Source organism: Mastomys coucha, unplaced genomic scaffold, assembly GCF_008632895.1.
Source record: "Mastomys coucha isolate ucsf_1 unplaced genomic scaffold, UCSF_Mcou_1 pScaffold12, whole genome shotgun sequence".
Taxonomy (NCBI): Eukaryota; Metazoa; Chordata; class Mammalia; order Rodentia; family Muridae; genus Mastomys; species Mastomys coucha.
Window position 1 is genome coordinate 10576015 of NW_022196894.1, and position 16019 is coordinate 10592033.

The 16019-nt window shown below is 40.3% G+C and overlaps 1 protein-coding gene and 1 pseudogene across 5 annotated transcripts in view; both read right to left on the reverse strand.

The window, feature by feature from the left end:
- The window catches only part of Pdxdc1 (pyridoxal dependent decarboxylase domain containing 1), a 92823-nt gene that overhangs the window by 25245 nt on the left and 51559 nt on the right, over positions 1 to 16019 (reverse strand). For all 4 annotated transcript variants that reach the window (XM_031363107.1, XM_031363106.1, XM_031363105.1 and 1 more), the window contains exons 7-9: positions 13894 to 13962; positions 11609 to 11687; positions 1021 to 1105 (exon numbers count right to left, since the gene is read on the reverse strand). In XM_031363107.1, the coding sequence (XP_031218967.1) occupies positions 1021 to 1105; positions 11609 to 11687; positions 13894 to 13962 (233 nt within the window). The remainder of the gene's footprint in view (positions 1 to 1020; positions 1106 to 11608; positions 11688 to 13893; positions 13963 to 16019) is intronic.
- LOC116085601 lies at positions 8425 to 10186 on the reverse strand (annotated as a pseudogene). The gene is made up of 2 exons (XR_004116660.1): positions 10050 to 10186; positions 8425 to 9116 (listed from the first exon to the last, which is right to left on the reverse strand). The product of XR_004116660.1 is annotated as a diphosphoinositol polyphosphate phosphohydrolase 2-like (transcript).

Below are 16019 nucleotides of genomic sequence, written 5' to 3' on the forward strand. Positions count from 1 at the left end.
CCAAAAAAATGAAAACCATGCTATCATTAAGGTGATATACGATCATCTTCGCCTATGTCTTTTGTTTAATTAGCATTTATTAAAGCCAAAAATGGGAGTTATAGAAAGCTTCAAAATGCACTTTTAAGAAAAACATGCTTTAGGGGCTGTCTCTGCTTACTTAGGACAATGCCCAAACTATTCTGTATCTTTCATGGTTACTCTTCCTTTTTATAGATGATAAAAGGACCCTTATCTTGGATGATGTGGTGACATGGGCATCTGGCTGCCCTGAACCTGCTCCTCTTCTCTCTAAAGACACTCCAGGAGCCTTCTGTCTAACCACCCTATAACCTTTATCAAACTACGAGCTCAGGTAGACTCACCCACCCCTTCAGAAGTGTCCAAATGACCTCAGCTATCAGAGGAACTCATGGAACATGAAGCTGGGAAGAGGGCTAGGATTTCTGCAGTTACTTCCACCTGTCTCTGCCTCCCAAGTGCTGGGATTAAAGGCGTGCACCACTGCCCGGCTACTTTTTTTTTTTTTAAAAGATTTATTTATTATTATAAATGAGTACACCATAGCTGTCTTCAGACCACCAGAAGAGGGCATCAAATTTCATTATGGGTGGTTGTGAGTTACCATGTGGTTGCTGGGATTTGAACTCATGACCTTCAGAAGAGCAGTCAGTGTTCTTACCAGCCAAGCCATCTCACCAGCCCCTGCAGTTACTTTTTACCATAATAGGAACTGTTTCTCCATGAGCCAAAACAAAGGAACTCAAGCCAAGTGACCAGGGTTAGGGAAGGAAGTGGAGAGGAACTGATAGAATTCTGGTTGACAATGTGTCTAAAGCCATTCCTGGCAATGGTCTTTTCAATTATATGAAGCAATAAAATCTTTTGCTTTAGCCAATCACTGTGTGATTTTGTCATCTGTAATCCAAACTGTTAATGATAAATGTCATTCAGTGTCAATCTGACGTTCATTCTCCATAAGGACCAACATGGAACTGACCAACCTTACTGTCCACTTACCCTTCCACATGAAGCCAAATGCCGTACTGCTCACAGAGTTCCTTCAAACGTCCGATCTTGTCTGTGTGTCCGACTGCTGCAGTTCCTAAATAAAGTAAGCAGGGACATTAAAAAACAACCCACTGCCCTCTGAATCTTTACAATGGGGGTTTTTATACACAGCTACACAGCATTTTGACTGGACAGAAACAGCAGTGTATACCTATTCAATATCTTCCTTGTGGGTTGATGTAAAATCAATACTTGCTAGTTGATTTGTGTAAATTTTGAAGAATGTGTCTCCTCTTTTATAAGTGCCTAATTTTGAAACCATATACTGACTTTTTACTCACTGCCATCAAGACTATAGGACTGTCTATCTATGCTACATTTTATCAGCACTCTCTTTAAAAACCTCAGAGTTTTGTCCATAAACACTTGTAACTTTTCTCTTTCAGATTATGTCTTGTCAATATGAACTATTTCACTACTTTAGGTATAGTACTTTTGTTGACATTTGCTCAAGATATCTTTTCTCACTGTTTTTATATCCACATTCTGAGCTTTTTGATTTAGGTTAAACTTTTATAAAAAGAATATGTAACATGAGCTTGTATTTTTATTACATAGGTTGCTATCATAAAACATATTCTGAAGACTACTTAAATATGTCAAAGTCTTGGAGCTCATCCCTTAGTAATTTACACTACAGACTTAGCTGGAGACATCCTTTTTCAACTTAAGTAAAACACAGAGTCATGTATTTCCCCAAACGTCCTAAATTTTCAGTTAATGAAATCCCAACTAGTAAGGACTTCTATGTCCTTACTATGACCTGAACAAACACAACTTTAAAAAAAAAGTTATGTGGCTGGCAATGTGCCTTAGCTGGTAGAGCGTTTGCCTAGCATAGGACTCTAGATGCCCCGTGTCACTCTGGAATGCTTGCTCATCCCCCACACAAGCTAGGAAACCCCACCTGCCCTCCTTTCTCCAATCCTTCCCACACACAAAAAAATCCTCCTCTACTCCTCCTGGCTGACATGACTCCTTGACTCTGAGTTTCCGGCAACACACCCAAGAGTGCCCACCCAGGAGCTTAGCTTTTGACGATGTATAGACACAATTCCAGCTCCTAGCTGACACATCATCACTCCTTGCCTAAACTCTACAAGACCTCCTTTGCTTTAGCCTAGATATGTGGCTTTACTGACCTCTATCTTTGAGATCGGTGAACCCATGTAAGAGCTGCCTCCTAATAAACCTGCCTTTATCTTCTTTTAATTTGGTCTAATCAGGCTGATCTCTTCATCACCAGGGGAGAGAAAAAGCTATCACCCACACCACATAAAGTAGGCATGGTGGCACATGCTTGTAATCCTAAACTAAGACCAAAAGTTCAAGGTCATCCTTGGCTACCTAAGTTAAAGGCCAGCATGAGATACATGAGACTTTTGTCTTAAAAGGGAATGAGGACTGGGAAGATGATTAGGTAAAATGCTTGTCCCACAAGAATGAAAACCTAAGTTCAATCCCCAGAACTCATGATAAAAAGCCAGGCATGATGGCAGCACATAGTAATCCCAGTAGGAAGCAGAGATAGGCAAGACCCTTGCTCTGCTGGCCAGGCAGCCTAACATTTCCTGGCAAGGCCAGTGAGAGACCTGGTCTAAGTAAAACAGAGTAGATCATGCCCAAGGAACAACACTACAGGCACCATCCCCACACATGCACACTGGGGCTTACTATGTAGCTCTGCCTAGAACTTAGTATGGGTATCAAGCTGACTTCAAACTCACACAATGCTTGACATATACAAATCTTAAAAAATATCTTAATTAAAATTTTTTTGATTCTTTTTATACTTTTTGTTTTTTAAATGGGTGGTTGTGAGCCACCATGTGGTTGCTAGGACTTGAACTCATGACCTCCGCAAGAACAGTTGGTGCTCTTAACTGCTAAGCCATCTCACCAGCCCTTGATTCTGGTTTTTTTTTTTTTTTTTTTTTTTTTTTTTTTTGAGAATCAGAATCTCTCTATGTAGCTAGCCCTGGCTATCCTGGTACTTGCTATGCAGACCAAGTGGGCCTCAAAATTATGGAGCTCTGCCTGCCTCTGCCTCAACTGCTGGGATTATAGGCATATATACCACACATTTAGGTAACTGAATTAAGTAACACTTGACTTTAATACTTCTATCCAGATGAAAGTACAGGGCTGTGTTTAATGACTGGATCACTATCAGAGTAATTTCATACTTTCTGGCAGTGTCTGTTTTTGAGGCAGGTATTCAGGGAATAAATATAGGTCACAATGGGAGGTCACTCAGTTACAGGCTAAATGTAATCTCTATCAAGTGACTGAATATGGGTCAATTTGTGCTTCTTTTTAAACATATAGTAAGGGGAGTCAGGCAGGAAGCAATAGTTCTCTATTTGTAGACAAACAGCTTGGTTAAAATATAATTTACCTGCAAAAAACCTCATTCACATAAGTATATAGTTCAATGAGTGCTGATACATGAATACCGTGTGTAACTAATGTCACAATCAATAGTGATTCTATTACCTTAAAAGCTCTCTATCCTCACTCTAGCTGGTCTCCTCCATAACTCATGACCCAACAATCTTTTATCTGTTCCTGCCACTCAAGTCTCGTCTGTCCTAGGGTGTCAAGCCAATGCAATTCTCTGTACATCAGCATGCCTTTGAAACTCCTGCACACGGAAGTGGGTGCCAGCATTTCTTTATATGTACTGATTAGTGTTCTACTGTAGGTCAATGCCCTAACTTGCTTATCCAGTCACCAAAAAGCAAAAAATGCCTCTAACATAGAAGTCCCTAGCTGTACCCTACCAGCCCACGCTTTTCCCCCAGCTGTTGAAAACTATTCTTTTTTTTTTATTCATTTATTTATTTATTATATGTGAGTACACTGTAGCTGTCTTCAGACACTCCAGAAGAGGGTGTCAGATCTCATTATGGATGGTTGTGAGCCACCATGTGGTTGCTGGGATTTGAACTCAGGACCTCCAGAAGAGCAGTCAGTGCTCTTAACCACTGAGCCACCTCTCCAGCCCAGAAAACTATTCTTAAATTGACTGATCTTGTAAAATTTGCTGTTCTTGCAAAATAACAGGACATAAGGCTAACTGCTATTTCTGCTTTTGTAATCAAACTAGATTACTCTGCTAAAAAAGATAACTAGGATAAACTGCAAAATAAAGATGTTAAAGTAAGACCCTGCCTACACATTGGTAGAGTACATGTAATCTTGTGGGTTTCGCCTTTATGAGTCCCGGGCTGATATGGCTAGCTGCTGCATCTTGGGAGTGCTCTTAGTTGCAGTCCTGGTGCCATGAGGGCAGTATTTAATAAAGCCTCTTCTTATTAAGATTTATCCATGGTCATGGTAAATCTCTGAGTGATCCCAGATCCATAACAACTTCAACCTGTCTGCAAGCTGTGCAGTGCACTGCAGGTTCCCAGCGTTGTGAGCTGTCACTCATGCTGGTTTACCAAGTGTGACTTTAGTGGCATCTGTACTTTGGTCTGTAGTAGGATCCCTACCTGGGATGACTTTTGTCACACAACACTCTACCAGGAATGTATGGAGCTGCTGTGACCCCTGTAAGCATCAGGCACCTTTTTCCTTAGCAGAGGGACTGGAGCCAGGGTCGTAGGCATAGCAGAAAAACAGACTACACTAAATCTTCAGCTCTCATTGTGGTTTTACTTTATTATTTTATATTTTTAACACTGCCTGGCCCTGAACTCACTATCCATTTCAACACAATCTTGAACTTCAAATTTGTGGCCCACATATCTAGAGTGCTGGACTCACTTACATGTGCTGCCCACATTTGCTTCACTTAGACTTAAGGATCAAACTCAGACCTTTGTACATACTAAAATGTACACTCTACCAACTGAACTACATCCAAGACCTCACTATAGTTTCTCCATTTAGACCAGACTGACCTTGACTGCTGGTCCTCAGGTATTAGTCTCTGAAGTGCTGGGATTAGAAGCTATGATCTAAGTATACACCAACATATGGAGCTAAATTGTATTGTTGTAATGATAATGACATTAAACATCTTTCAAGTGTTTATATACCCATGTGGTAAATTATCCATCCAAATGTTATTCATTTTAAAGCTGTCGGTCACCTTAATTACTGAATTGAAACAGAATGTTACATATTTTAGATATAAATCATTTGCTAGGAAAAAAATGTTTTGTAAATACTTTTCCCATCCTACCACTTGCTTTTCACTTCTTTTTTTTTTTTTAAAGATTTATTTATTATTATATGTAAGTACACTGTAGCTGTCCTCAGACACACCAGGAGAGGGCATCAGATCTTATTCCAGATGGTTGTAAGCCACCATGTGGTTGCTGGGATTTGAACTCATGACCTGTAGAAGAGCAGTTGGTGCTCTTAACCACTGAGCCATCTCACTCGCTTTTCACTTCTTAATAGAGCTTTTGCTTTTATTTGAGATAGAATCTATTTTATAGCTCTGGCTGTCCTGGAACTTGCTGTGTAGACCAGGCTGGCTTTAAATGTACAGAGATCCACCTGCCTCTGCACTGCTAGTGCTGCGTTTAAAGGCATGAGCCACACACCCAGCTCAATAGGGTCTTCTCTAATAGCAAAAGCTTCTTATTGCTGGGACCTGAATCCAGGACCCTGTACTTGCTAAACACAAGCTATATACTGAGTGATGCTCCAAATCAAGTCTGTTTGTCTGTCTGTCTGTCTGTCTTTCTTTTTTTTTATGTTTCCATTTTTATTTGATGTTTCCAAATGTAAAAAAGAAAGTCAAGATTCTTACAATTCTTACAACAGTTCGAATGCAACCATCTCAGAAGCAAAGCAATCCTTGTACCCAAAAAATTCTTGGGTTAAGAATTCTTCCCCATTTCTCTCTTTCAACTTTACTGCTTCATACAGTGTGATTGACAAAACTGGATGGCTTGTGCTTGGTGGGAAAATGCCATTTCTTTATACCATCACACAGCAGTTTCTACTTTTTTGCAAGTCAATTTCTAACAAGTTGCTTTGCCTTTTAGTTTTAAACTTAGGAGGCACAAGGAACTGGAGAATTTAGCTGTCCCATTTTATTCAGTGACTGCACAAGTAAGCACAAAGAGCAGTCTCCTGCTGCAAGTGGCTGGGACTGTAGCCATTATCTCTAGTAGATTCAATATCCTTTATATCTTGCAAGTATGAATTCCAGAAGAATAACCCACAGGTGAAATTTAACAGTGAAGCTGCATTCAGTTACATTCTATAAATCTTTGCTATTTGCATAGACTAAAGACAGTTTGCTAAATGGCACTGAAGAAAATCCTAACCCAGGTGACATGACTTAGTCCAAATGTTTCTGACCAAAGAAACTATACAACAATATTTATAGGCTAACCTTTTAAAGAGATGGTTGACATTAACACTGTAGATACTTTACATGGTAATACACAGTTCAAGAGTTTATAAAATAGGTTCATGCATTATTACTACCTCTGAGAGTATCATGTACATATAAACCCCCAAGCATTTGTGATGGTTTATTAGCTGGAAGCAGTATTTTACACAACAGTCCAGTTTCTCTGTTGTGTTTAGTACATGGATAAATTGCAGAGAATTGTGAGAAAACAGAAAGACAGAAAATGTCAATCTGTGGGTTTCTTTTAAAACACCTAGAGTACATGACCTCTGTTCAAAGAAAAATACAAAAGGTCTGGACGATCACACTTGATTATACTACATAATTTAGAATGGATACTACTGGCTGAGTTCTTCTGCTTTGGAACCTAATGTTTTCAGTTCTGCTGCATCTGTGGCCCAAGATCTCATTTTCAAGATGGCACCAGTATTCTCCTACAGGCAAGGACCCTTTTCAGCACAGGCTTTTCAGCAGCGGCATTACACTTTAAAGGTTAACAAGCTACAGAACAAATGTCTTAACTATACTTTACTGTAGGGCGCCCCACTGGGAAGATAAGAGGGTGGGAGAGACCCACGTCCTGCCAGAGCTTGGGGGCTCTCCACGCGCGCGGTTGGAAGCCACTAACCCCAGTCCATGGGGGTGGGAGGGAGCAGTCCAGGGTCCCTGGGCCTCATGGAGGCCAAGGAAGATAGGTTCTAGCTCTTGGGCATCGCAGGACATCCCTGGATATCTTTGAACATAGGCAGCGGCGGAAGAGCTGAGAATGAGTGGGGGCTCCTGGGTGGCAATGGCCTGTCCAAAAGGAAAAAGGGGGTGGGTGGGGAGAGGAGGAGCTGGATGGTTCTCGAGCAGGGCAGGCAAGAGTCCTTGGTCCGGTATCCCCGGTGGAAACATTGGAAAGCATTCCTGGGGGAAGAGGAAGGCTTAATCCATTGCTTTTACAAAAGGCTAATGATAGCCAAAGATCTTTTCCTCTCTTCCTCCCCCTTCAAGGAGGAAGTACAGGTACTTTATAATGGGGTAGGCAATTTTGAGTGAGCACAAAGACAAGGTAAATAATTTTTGGCTCAAATGTTCTAGTTCCCCCACAGTTAACTTATCTGACACATTACTTACTGACATACTCAAGACAGTGTCTTAGGCCTAGAACAGCTGGACAGAACAGCCATTTTATTTAGTGTGATAAAGTCATCACTGACTAGCATCCAAAGTCTAGTCCAGTGGTAAACAATGTTGTTGATAAATCAGAAACTGAAAATATATTTAAAGAGCACTCGCCATTGAGGGAAATGTGGCCCCTAATATGGTCAAAAAGTGAAGTAGCGCTGGGTGTGGTGGTGCACACCTTTAATTCCAGCACTTGGGAGGCAGAGGCAGGTGGATTTCTGAGTTCAAGGCCAGCCTGGTCTACAGAGTGAGTTCCAGGACAGCCAGGGCTATACAGAGAAACTCTGTCTCGAAAAACAAAAACAAAAAGAAAAGAAAAAACAAAACCAAAACAAAACAAAAAGTGAAGTAGCAACTGAACATGCTAAATAGATTTCTATAAACACAATTTCAGGATGAGCTGTGCTGAGCCACATGCAAGTACTGACAGTTTTCCCTAAAAAATGACATACTCTTTCATATCAAATCACTGTATCAGAGGGAAAACAGTCCTAGTACACTGACTGTCACATAATTCTGGCTGTGAACAAATCCTTGGTAATAGTAAGCTGAAGTGCTTTGTCAAAGGCTACTGGCCCACACAAACACAGCCCAGATCTGCAGTTTACAAATGGAGAATACAACTCTCTTAAACTTAAGTTTTGGAGTGGATATATTTCTTTAAATACCAAGAATTTTTCATTTATTCCCAACAAAGACTTGGTCTCTATTTAATACTGTAAGAAAAAAAATTAGGGCAAAAAATATACCCAACAATCAGTTGATCTGTCATAATAAACCATAGAAAAAGTGGACAAAAAGTGGACAAAAGTGAAAATTTTAAAAAGGCTATAAAAATGAAAACCAAAGTAATGGGGTACAATTAAGGCTTTAAAAAAATTCCACATGGCTTTGGCATCTTAAAATACTTTTGCTATTTTGTTATTTATTTTAAAAGACTTGAAAGCAGATGAAATACATGCAGATTACTTGAAATTCCTGCATAGCAAATACAGAGCTTGGCAGCAGCAGTCAAATGTGTTAGAAGAAAAGTAAAAAAGCCTCTCCTTGTGACATGTGCCATGCCATGACGGGGGAGGGGCCCCCAACTCTCTATCTTATACTGGATGGCACCCCAGAGGGCTGTGCAGCAGTCACAAACAAGGCATTGTTATCTGGGAGGGAAGGGACCGTGGAATTTCCATTGGTCGGAGAACACCCCAGCTTTAGTTTTTCCAGATACTCTGCGTGGACAGGCTTATGACACTGAAGACCCTTGATTATATCTTTGAACCACCCTCTCTTCCTGCCTATATTCACAGAGTCTTCCCAGTCTTCCAATACTTCAGTGATTGTCAGAACATAAACATATGTTCTGTGCTTCCGGTCTTGATTCTCAAATACTCCCAGGAGTCTGCCTAATTTTCCTTTGACTCCAGCCTCTTCATACACTTCCCCTCACAGCCGCAGCACCACCAGGCTCCTCCTCTGGCTCCATCCCTCCTCCTGGGACAATCTATTGGTCTGGTGTCACACAGCACTTGTCTACTTCAGTTGTGTCTGTGTGTCAGGCCTAAAAAACCTGATCATGGACCTGAGGCATATGCTTCACAGACAGCCAGTTTCCTGAGTATTCAATCGCTGACATCTCCTAGCTCTGGTGTGTTCCAGACTGGTCTCTGCTAAAGCCTATGGAGAGATCTGTGTGCTTTCTTTATTCAGGCATAAAGGTGCCTTAAGAAATATTTTGTTATAGATAAAACTGAGATTTAACATTGTTTCCTTGCCTCCACAGTGTTTCAATGATCCTAATTGATTTCCTAGCTGTTACTAGCTTGGAATTTTTACAAGAAGCTGTCTTATCAGACAGGGTGTCCCCAGAATTAGCAATAAAGGTCAGGCATTATTGCCTACTGATTCCCACAAGGAAGCTGCCTTATCAGACAGGGTGTCTCCAGAGTTAGATAGTAATCAGACACTATTGCTATCTGTAAACATAGTTAGAACTCTAAGAGCAGTGGCACACAAGACAGAATTGCTTTACAAACTAGTAGTTGAAAAGTTTCCTGAACTAATATTTTCATTACAAGCCAAACCATTCCCAGGAGCTGCTAGAATGGGACCTCCTGGTTCTTACCTGCTTCAGACCAAGAGAGTTTGCTTAGGGCTGCCAAGATAGCCCAGCAGGGAAGAGCACTACTGTTCTTCTGAAGGAATCATTTACACCTGGCTGTTTGTTCTTAATGACTTTGATGTGACCACTACCTGCTAGGTGATCCTTTGACATTCACCCTGTTTCTGTATACTATATAAGCCTGATTTTCACTTTGTGCAAATATACTCAGATACCACACTCCCTTGTGTCGTCTCTGTTTGTTACTCGCTGAATTCTTTGCCCACCAGGCCAGAACTCTTATCACCCCATGGAACAAGAGGTCCCCACAGAAACCCAGTCTGTGGCATCTGGGTACCAACTGCTACTCACCAACGACACCTTGTCCACCTGCTGCTGTCCACAGGTAGGCTTCTTGAAGCCCTTGCGGTCTGCACCTGGTTGGGCTTGGACTTCATCCTACCACCTGCCACTGTGGGGACCCCCACTACCCCGCCAGGGAGTTGGGCCAAAAGAAGTAGCAGAGGCCTCTAGCAGCCACTCCTTGCTTGCACCATCTGCCACTGCTATAAAGGGGAGGGGGGGGGGGAAGAGCTTGGCTCCTGCAATGGAGAGATGCCCTTTTTCTTTCTTTCTTTTTTGGCTTTGTTTGTTTTGAGATAAGACATTGCTGTATAGCCTTGACTGGCCTGGAACTCATTATGCAGAGATTATGACAGGGCTTGTTTAGGAAGAAATGACTTAGTGACATCAAGTCTCTAACATGTATGCTTTTACATACATTTGGGCCTTCTGAAACTTCTTTTAGGAATACGCTGTACTTTTAAGTGCATAGATATTACATATATTTTTGTTAAATATATTCATTAAGTATTCTTAATTTATTAGCCTGTGTATAATAAGCATGTAAGATGTGTGTGTGCACACATGCCATGGCACCAATGTGGAAGTTAGAGGATAACTGTAGAGTTGACTCTTTCTTTTCACCTTTATGAATTTAGAAATTGAACTCTGAGGTTGTCAGATACATATCATCAGGCAGTAAGCACCTTTACCTGCTAAGTCACCTTGCCCCATTTTCATGTTTTGGTTTGGTATTTTTCAATAAGATTTCTCTATACTACCTTGGCTATTTTGGAACTAGCTCTGTAGACCAGGCTCTTGAACTCTGCCTGCCTCTGCTTCCCAAATGCTGGGATTAAAGGGATTATTTTCATTTTCATGGCCTATTTTCATCCTTTTTGATGCTACCATAAAAGATATTGTAAATTCAACTTGTTATTTATTACATTTATTCTGTATGTACATGTGGGCATACATACAACACAGTACAACTTTCAGGATTCTGTTCTTTCTTTTTACCATGAGATGGAACTCAGCCCATTCAATTTAGTGGCAAGCATCTTTTATCTTCTCAGCTATCTATATTGTTGGCCTTAAATTAGATTTCAATTTTCTGGTTGCTAGATAGAAATCTAGAAACCTTATTAGGTCCACAAATTAGTTCCAGGAGCTTTTCTTTAGTTACCTTAAGAGCACTTCATCTTGAGTTGGAGGCCAGCCTGGTCTACAAATCCGAGTTCCAGGACAGGCAAGGCTACACAGAGAAACCTTGTCTCAAACACCAATCAGTTCCAAGACAGGCAATGCTACACAAAGAAACTCTGTCTCAAAACCAATCAATGAAACAAAGAAACAAAAACCAAGAGTGCATCACCTTGATGCATTTCTTTAAGGTCAGCACTTATAGGGCCAAGGCAGGAGGACTACTCTGAATTCCAGGCCAGCCTTGGTTATAGAACTGAGACCCCATCTTGACAAAACAACACTAACAAGACCCTATCTCACTGGCCAAGTACTCAGTGTCCTTGTATATAGTAGATTATGATACCTACCAGCATTTGCAACAAGCAGCAAAGGCAGTCTTCCATTTTCTATGTCATCTTTGATCAGTTTCTCAAGAAAGGCAACGTCCTAGGACCAGCAAACAAACCACAAAAATATGAGACACCCAGTATAAAAGGTATGCACTGAAAAATTACGACTATGCATGTGTATACACACAAATGCATGTACATATGGTTACTAGAACACATATGTGCATGGAGGTCCAAGGTCCACCTCAAGGTTGTTCCTCAAGAGCCAATTAGCTTGTTTTTTGAGACAGAGTCTCAATGACTTGCTGAGAAGGCTATGCTGGCTATACAGCAAGGCCCGTGGGTTAACTTGACTTCACTCCCCAGCGATGGGATGACATGAGCCACTACGTCTGGCCTGAAGGTTTTTTTGTTGTTGTTGTTTTGTTTTGAGACAGTGTCTCACCATATAACTCTGGCTGGCCTGAAACTTGCTATGTAGACCAGGTTGGCTTTGAATTTATGGAGATCCACCTTCTCTACTGCTCAAATGCTGGGATTAAGAGTACCAGGATTCAGAATAAGGGCCACCATGTCCAGTTGAATTTCTTATTTTTAAAATCCAAAACTATAATATTAGTGATTTTTAAAATGTAAGTTCCGGGGATTGAACTCAGGTCCTCACATTTCCTTGGAAAGCACTTTACCAATTGAGCTATCTCTCCAGTTCACCACCAGTTTCATAAGGCCTAGGCTGGCTTTGAAGTTCTGATTCCTGCTTCCACCTCCTGAAGGTGTATGCCATGTTTGGTTTTATATGGTACTCAGGATCAAACCCAGGGCTTTGTTCATACTAGGAAGCACTACAGAGACCTAAGCTAATGCCCAGTGAAAGATTGTGAATTCTAAAAGCACAGATGACTCAAAATTAACAACTCAAATTTTTTTCATGTTAGGATAACTATTTACTCATGAACTTCAGACTTAAAACATTAAAATCTATTCAGTTTTATTAATGCATGTAAGAAAAGTATTTTAAAGCCACTATATGCTACCTGGACAAAATGCATATTAGAAGCACTCAAAAACATTAGTTTTCTTGTTATTCAGAAAATTTAAGAGTTCTGAACTCCTTTTATTTTATTTTAGGCAGGGTAATATATAAAATAAAATAAAAACTACTCCTATAATATTATTAAATGTTCACTTGAAACACACTTATAACCTTTCTAAGAAGAGATTTTTTTTACTTCTCTTTGATATCACTGAGTTATTTTTTCTCCTATTTATTAATATTAAATTATTAATATTAAAGTATGCCTCCTATACAAATTTCACACTATTCAAATAAATTTTAACAATTCTGCTTTCTATAGCCACAGATGACAAAATCTGTTTTCCTAATAAACTAATTAGAAATATTAAAGAGATTAAAGGTAGAAACTGTACATATACAAGACCAATATTTCTAGTTTTAAATATTTATATTAGCTGGGCACTAGTGGCAGAGGCACACACCTTTTATTCCAGCACTGAAGAGGTAGAGGCAGGTGGATCTCTGTGAGTTCAAGGCTAGCTTGGTCTACAGAGTAAGTTACAGGACAGCCAAAGGTACCCAGAGAAACTTGAAAACCCAAACTAAACAAACAAACAAAACAACATTACATTAAAAAAAAAAAACAATTTCTTATTCCCCACAGACAAGTAAATTATTTTGAAAACAGAAACGTAGAATCCTAGAGTTTATCCCTTCCTTTCTGCTTCAGTATCAAGATATTTATCTCTTGCATGTGTAAAAACTTAGCACAATTCAACTCTAAGATTATAATGAAGGACTTCATTTCAAATCTGCTCATTCACATTGTAGAAGAATCTCAGTTCTCAAGCCAGTCTGGGATCCCAGGAAGATCTAGTCTCAACACAACAAAAAACAAAAGAATATGCCCACTCATAAACTTAGATAGCAGTGAGAACTAGCTAAAGCTCTGAGCTTAAACACATTTCTTATGCTTAATTGGGATGCATGCTGATGAAAGGGCTGGGAAAGAGTATGTACTCAGCATACAAGGGGCCCTAGAACCAAACAATCCTCCCACCACTGCAAAAGAAGCAGGTGATGAAGTAATACAAAATTCTTTTAGAGCTACAAAGCCTGGCCTTCATTCAAATACAAAAGCATATACAGCACCACAATGGGAGGAATGAAACAATAAATGGGTAAGCTAATAACTATCTGGAAGCCAGCAAACAGAATGTTAAATAAAAGAAAGACATGGTTTCAAAATGCAATTCTATAATACCATCTAACCAAAAGGAGAACTCACCATCTGATGCTGGGATCCAAACATAGTGTTACAGGGTACACGGCACAGGCAGGGGAAGGGTAAGCCAAGCTGTAAGAAGGAACATAGTTTACTTATGACTGTGAGAGACAAACCACAAACTGTTGTTTAAAAACAGAGATCTTAGTGGGGGTAAAATGGTACAAGTGTGTTATCTTATTACTTTATTTATTTATTTAATTTATTTATTTTTTCCAGACAGGGTTTCTCTGTATAGCCCTGGCTGTCCTGGAACTCACTCTGTAGAGCAGCCTCATCTCAAACTCAGAAATCTGCCAGCCTCTGCCTCCCAAGTGCTGGGATTAAAGGCGTGTGCCACCACTGCCTGGCATGTTATCTTATCACTGAGCCTGGAGAATCACAAGTATGAAGTCAGCCTGGCTTATATAGTAGGACCTTGTCTTTAAGATTACAAAGAAAAACCTCTCCCCTGAAGAACTCAAGTTTTATAAATATATATTAAAGAACATTTGGAAAGTTAAACTCTCACTCCAAAAGGTGACCTAAACAAATGACTTGTAGGAGGACACAATCTAAATAATATAGTCTATAATATGTCAAAAAAACCAAACCAAACCAAACCAAAAAAAACCCCAAAACCGAAAACCTAAGCACACTGCATTCTGAGGTAAGGAGGATAATCTGGGATTCTTCCCTCAATCATTCAGAGAACATTATCTTTTTTTTAAAAGACTTATTTATTTATTTTATGCATGTGAGTACACTGTAGCTGTCTTCAGACACACCAGAAGAGGGCATCAGATCCCATTGCAGATGGTTGTGAGCCACCATATGGTTGCTGAGAATTGAACTCAGGACCTCTGGAAGAGCAGCCAGTGCTCCTAAGTACTGAGCCATCTCACCAACCCTTGCCCCTTTTTAAAGATTTATTTATTTATTTTATGTATATGAGTACACTGTAGCTGTACAGACGGTTGTGAGCCATCATGTGGTTGCTGGGAATTGAACCCAGGACCAACCCCCCTCTTTGGGCCCCGCTTGCTCCTGTCCAAAGATTTATTTATTGTTATATGCAAGTACACTGTAGCTGTCTTCAGACACCAGAAGAGAGCGTCAGATCTCATTACAGATGATTGTGAGCCACCATGTGGTTGCTGGGATTTGAACTCAGGAACTTCTGAAGAGCAGTCAGTACTCTTAACCACTGAGTCATCTCTCTAGCCCCAAGACCATTATCTTATTTATAGGTCCTTCTACCCTTAAAAATAAGAAGTATAGACTATTAGAAGAATATTGCTTAAAAGAAGCAAAGGCTTAAAAGAAGCCTTGAGTGGAGAAAAGTTGTCAAATTTACTTTCAAAACACAGGGAGCTTGTAGTTTTAGAAACTAGAAACAGATGCAGCATTAAAAAAGTACAGTGAGTGCTTCATTCACACACTTCCTCTAGAAAAGACTTTATGTAGTATGCTTTCCTTTGGCAGTGCCAGGGATTGAACCTAGGGCCTTATGGGCGACAGGCCAAGTGCTTTGCTACTGAGCTACATCTCATCCCTTCCTTAAAATACTTAAAAAACAAATCAAAATAAAAATACACTTCAAAAGTGATCTGGGTATGGTGCCAAGAGCCTACAATCCTAGTGCTTGGCAGTGTAAGGAGAGAGGATGGCTAGTTCAGAGCCATCCTAACTACAAAGGAAGTTTGATGCCAGCCTGGGCTACACTCACGATAAGACCTCATCTGAAAAATTAGTCGGGTGTGATAGCTCACATCTGGGCAGTCCTCTTGCCTCTACTTTCCAAGCTTTAGAATGGTTGTACCACCAATAAGCCCACTGAGACATTATTTCTCTTTTTCTGTTTTTCATCATGCTATATACTCCAAGTTAATTGGTCTGTAAGCCTCTGTACAATTCTCCTGTCTCCATACTCATCTCATGCTGTGATTACAGAAGTATCCTAGTGTGTCAGGCTTCCTTATGTGGGCCATCAGGCTTATGCAGCAAGTGCTTTTATGCACTGAATCATTCTGCCTGCCTACCATGCTCACTCGTCTACTCCAGTAAAGTCTACAATATTGGGGGTAAAAGCCTGATTAAGGACAAGAGGTGTTATGACTTCAAAGGGAGTTTGTGCCTCCTGGGTATTC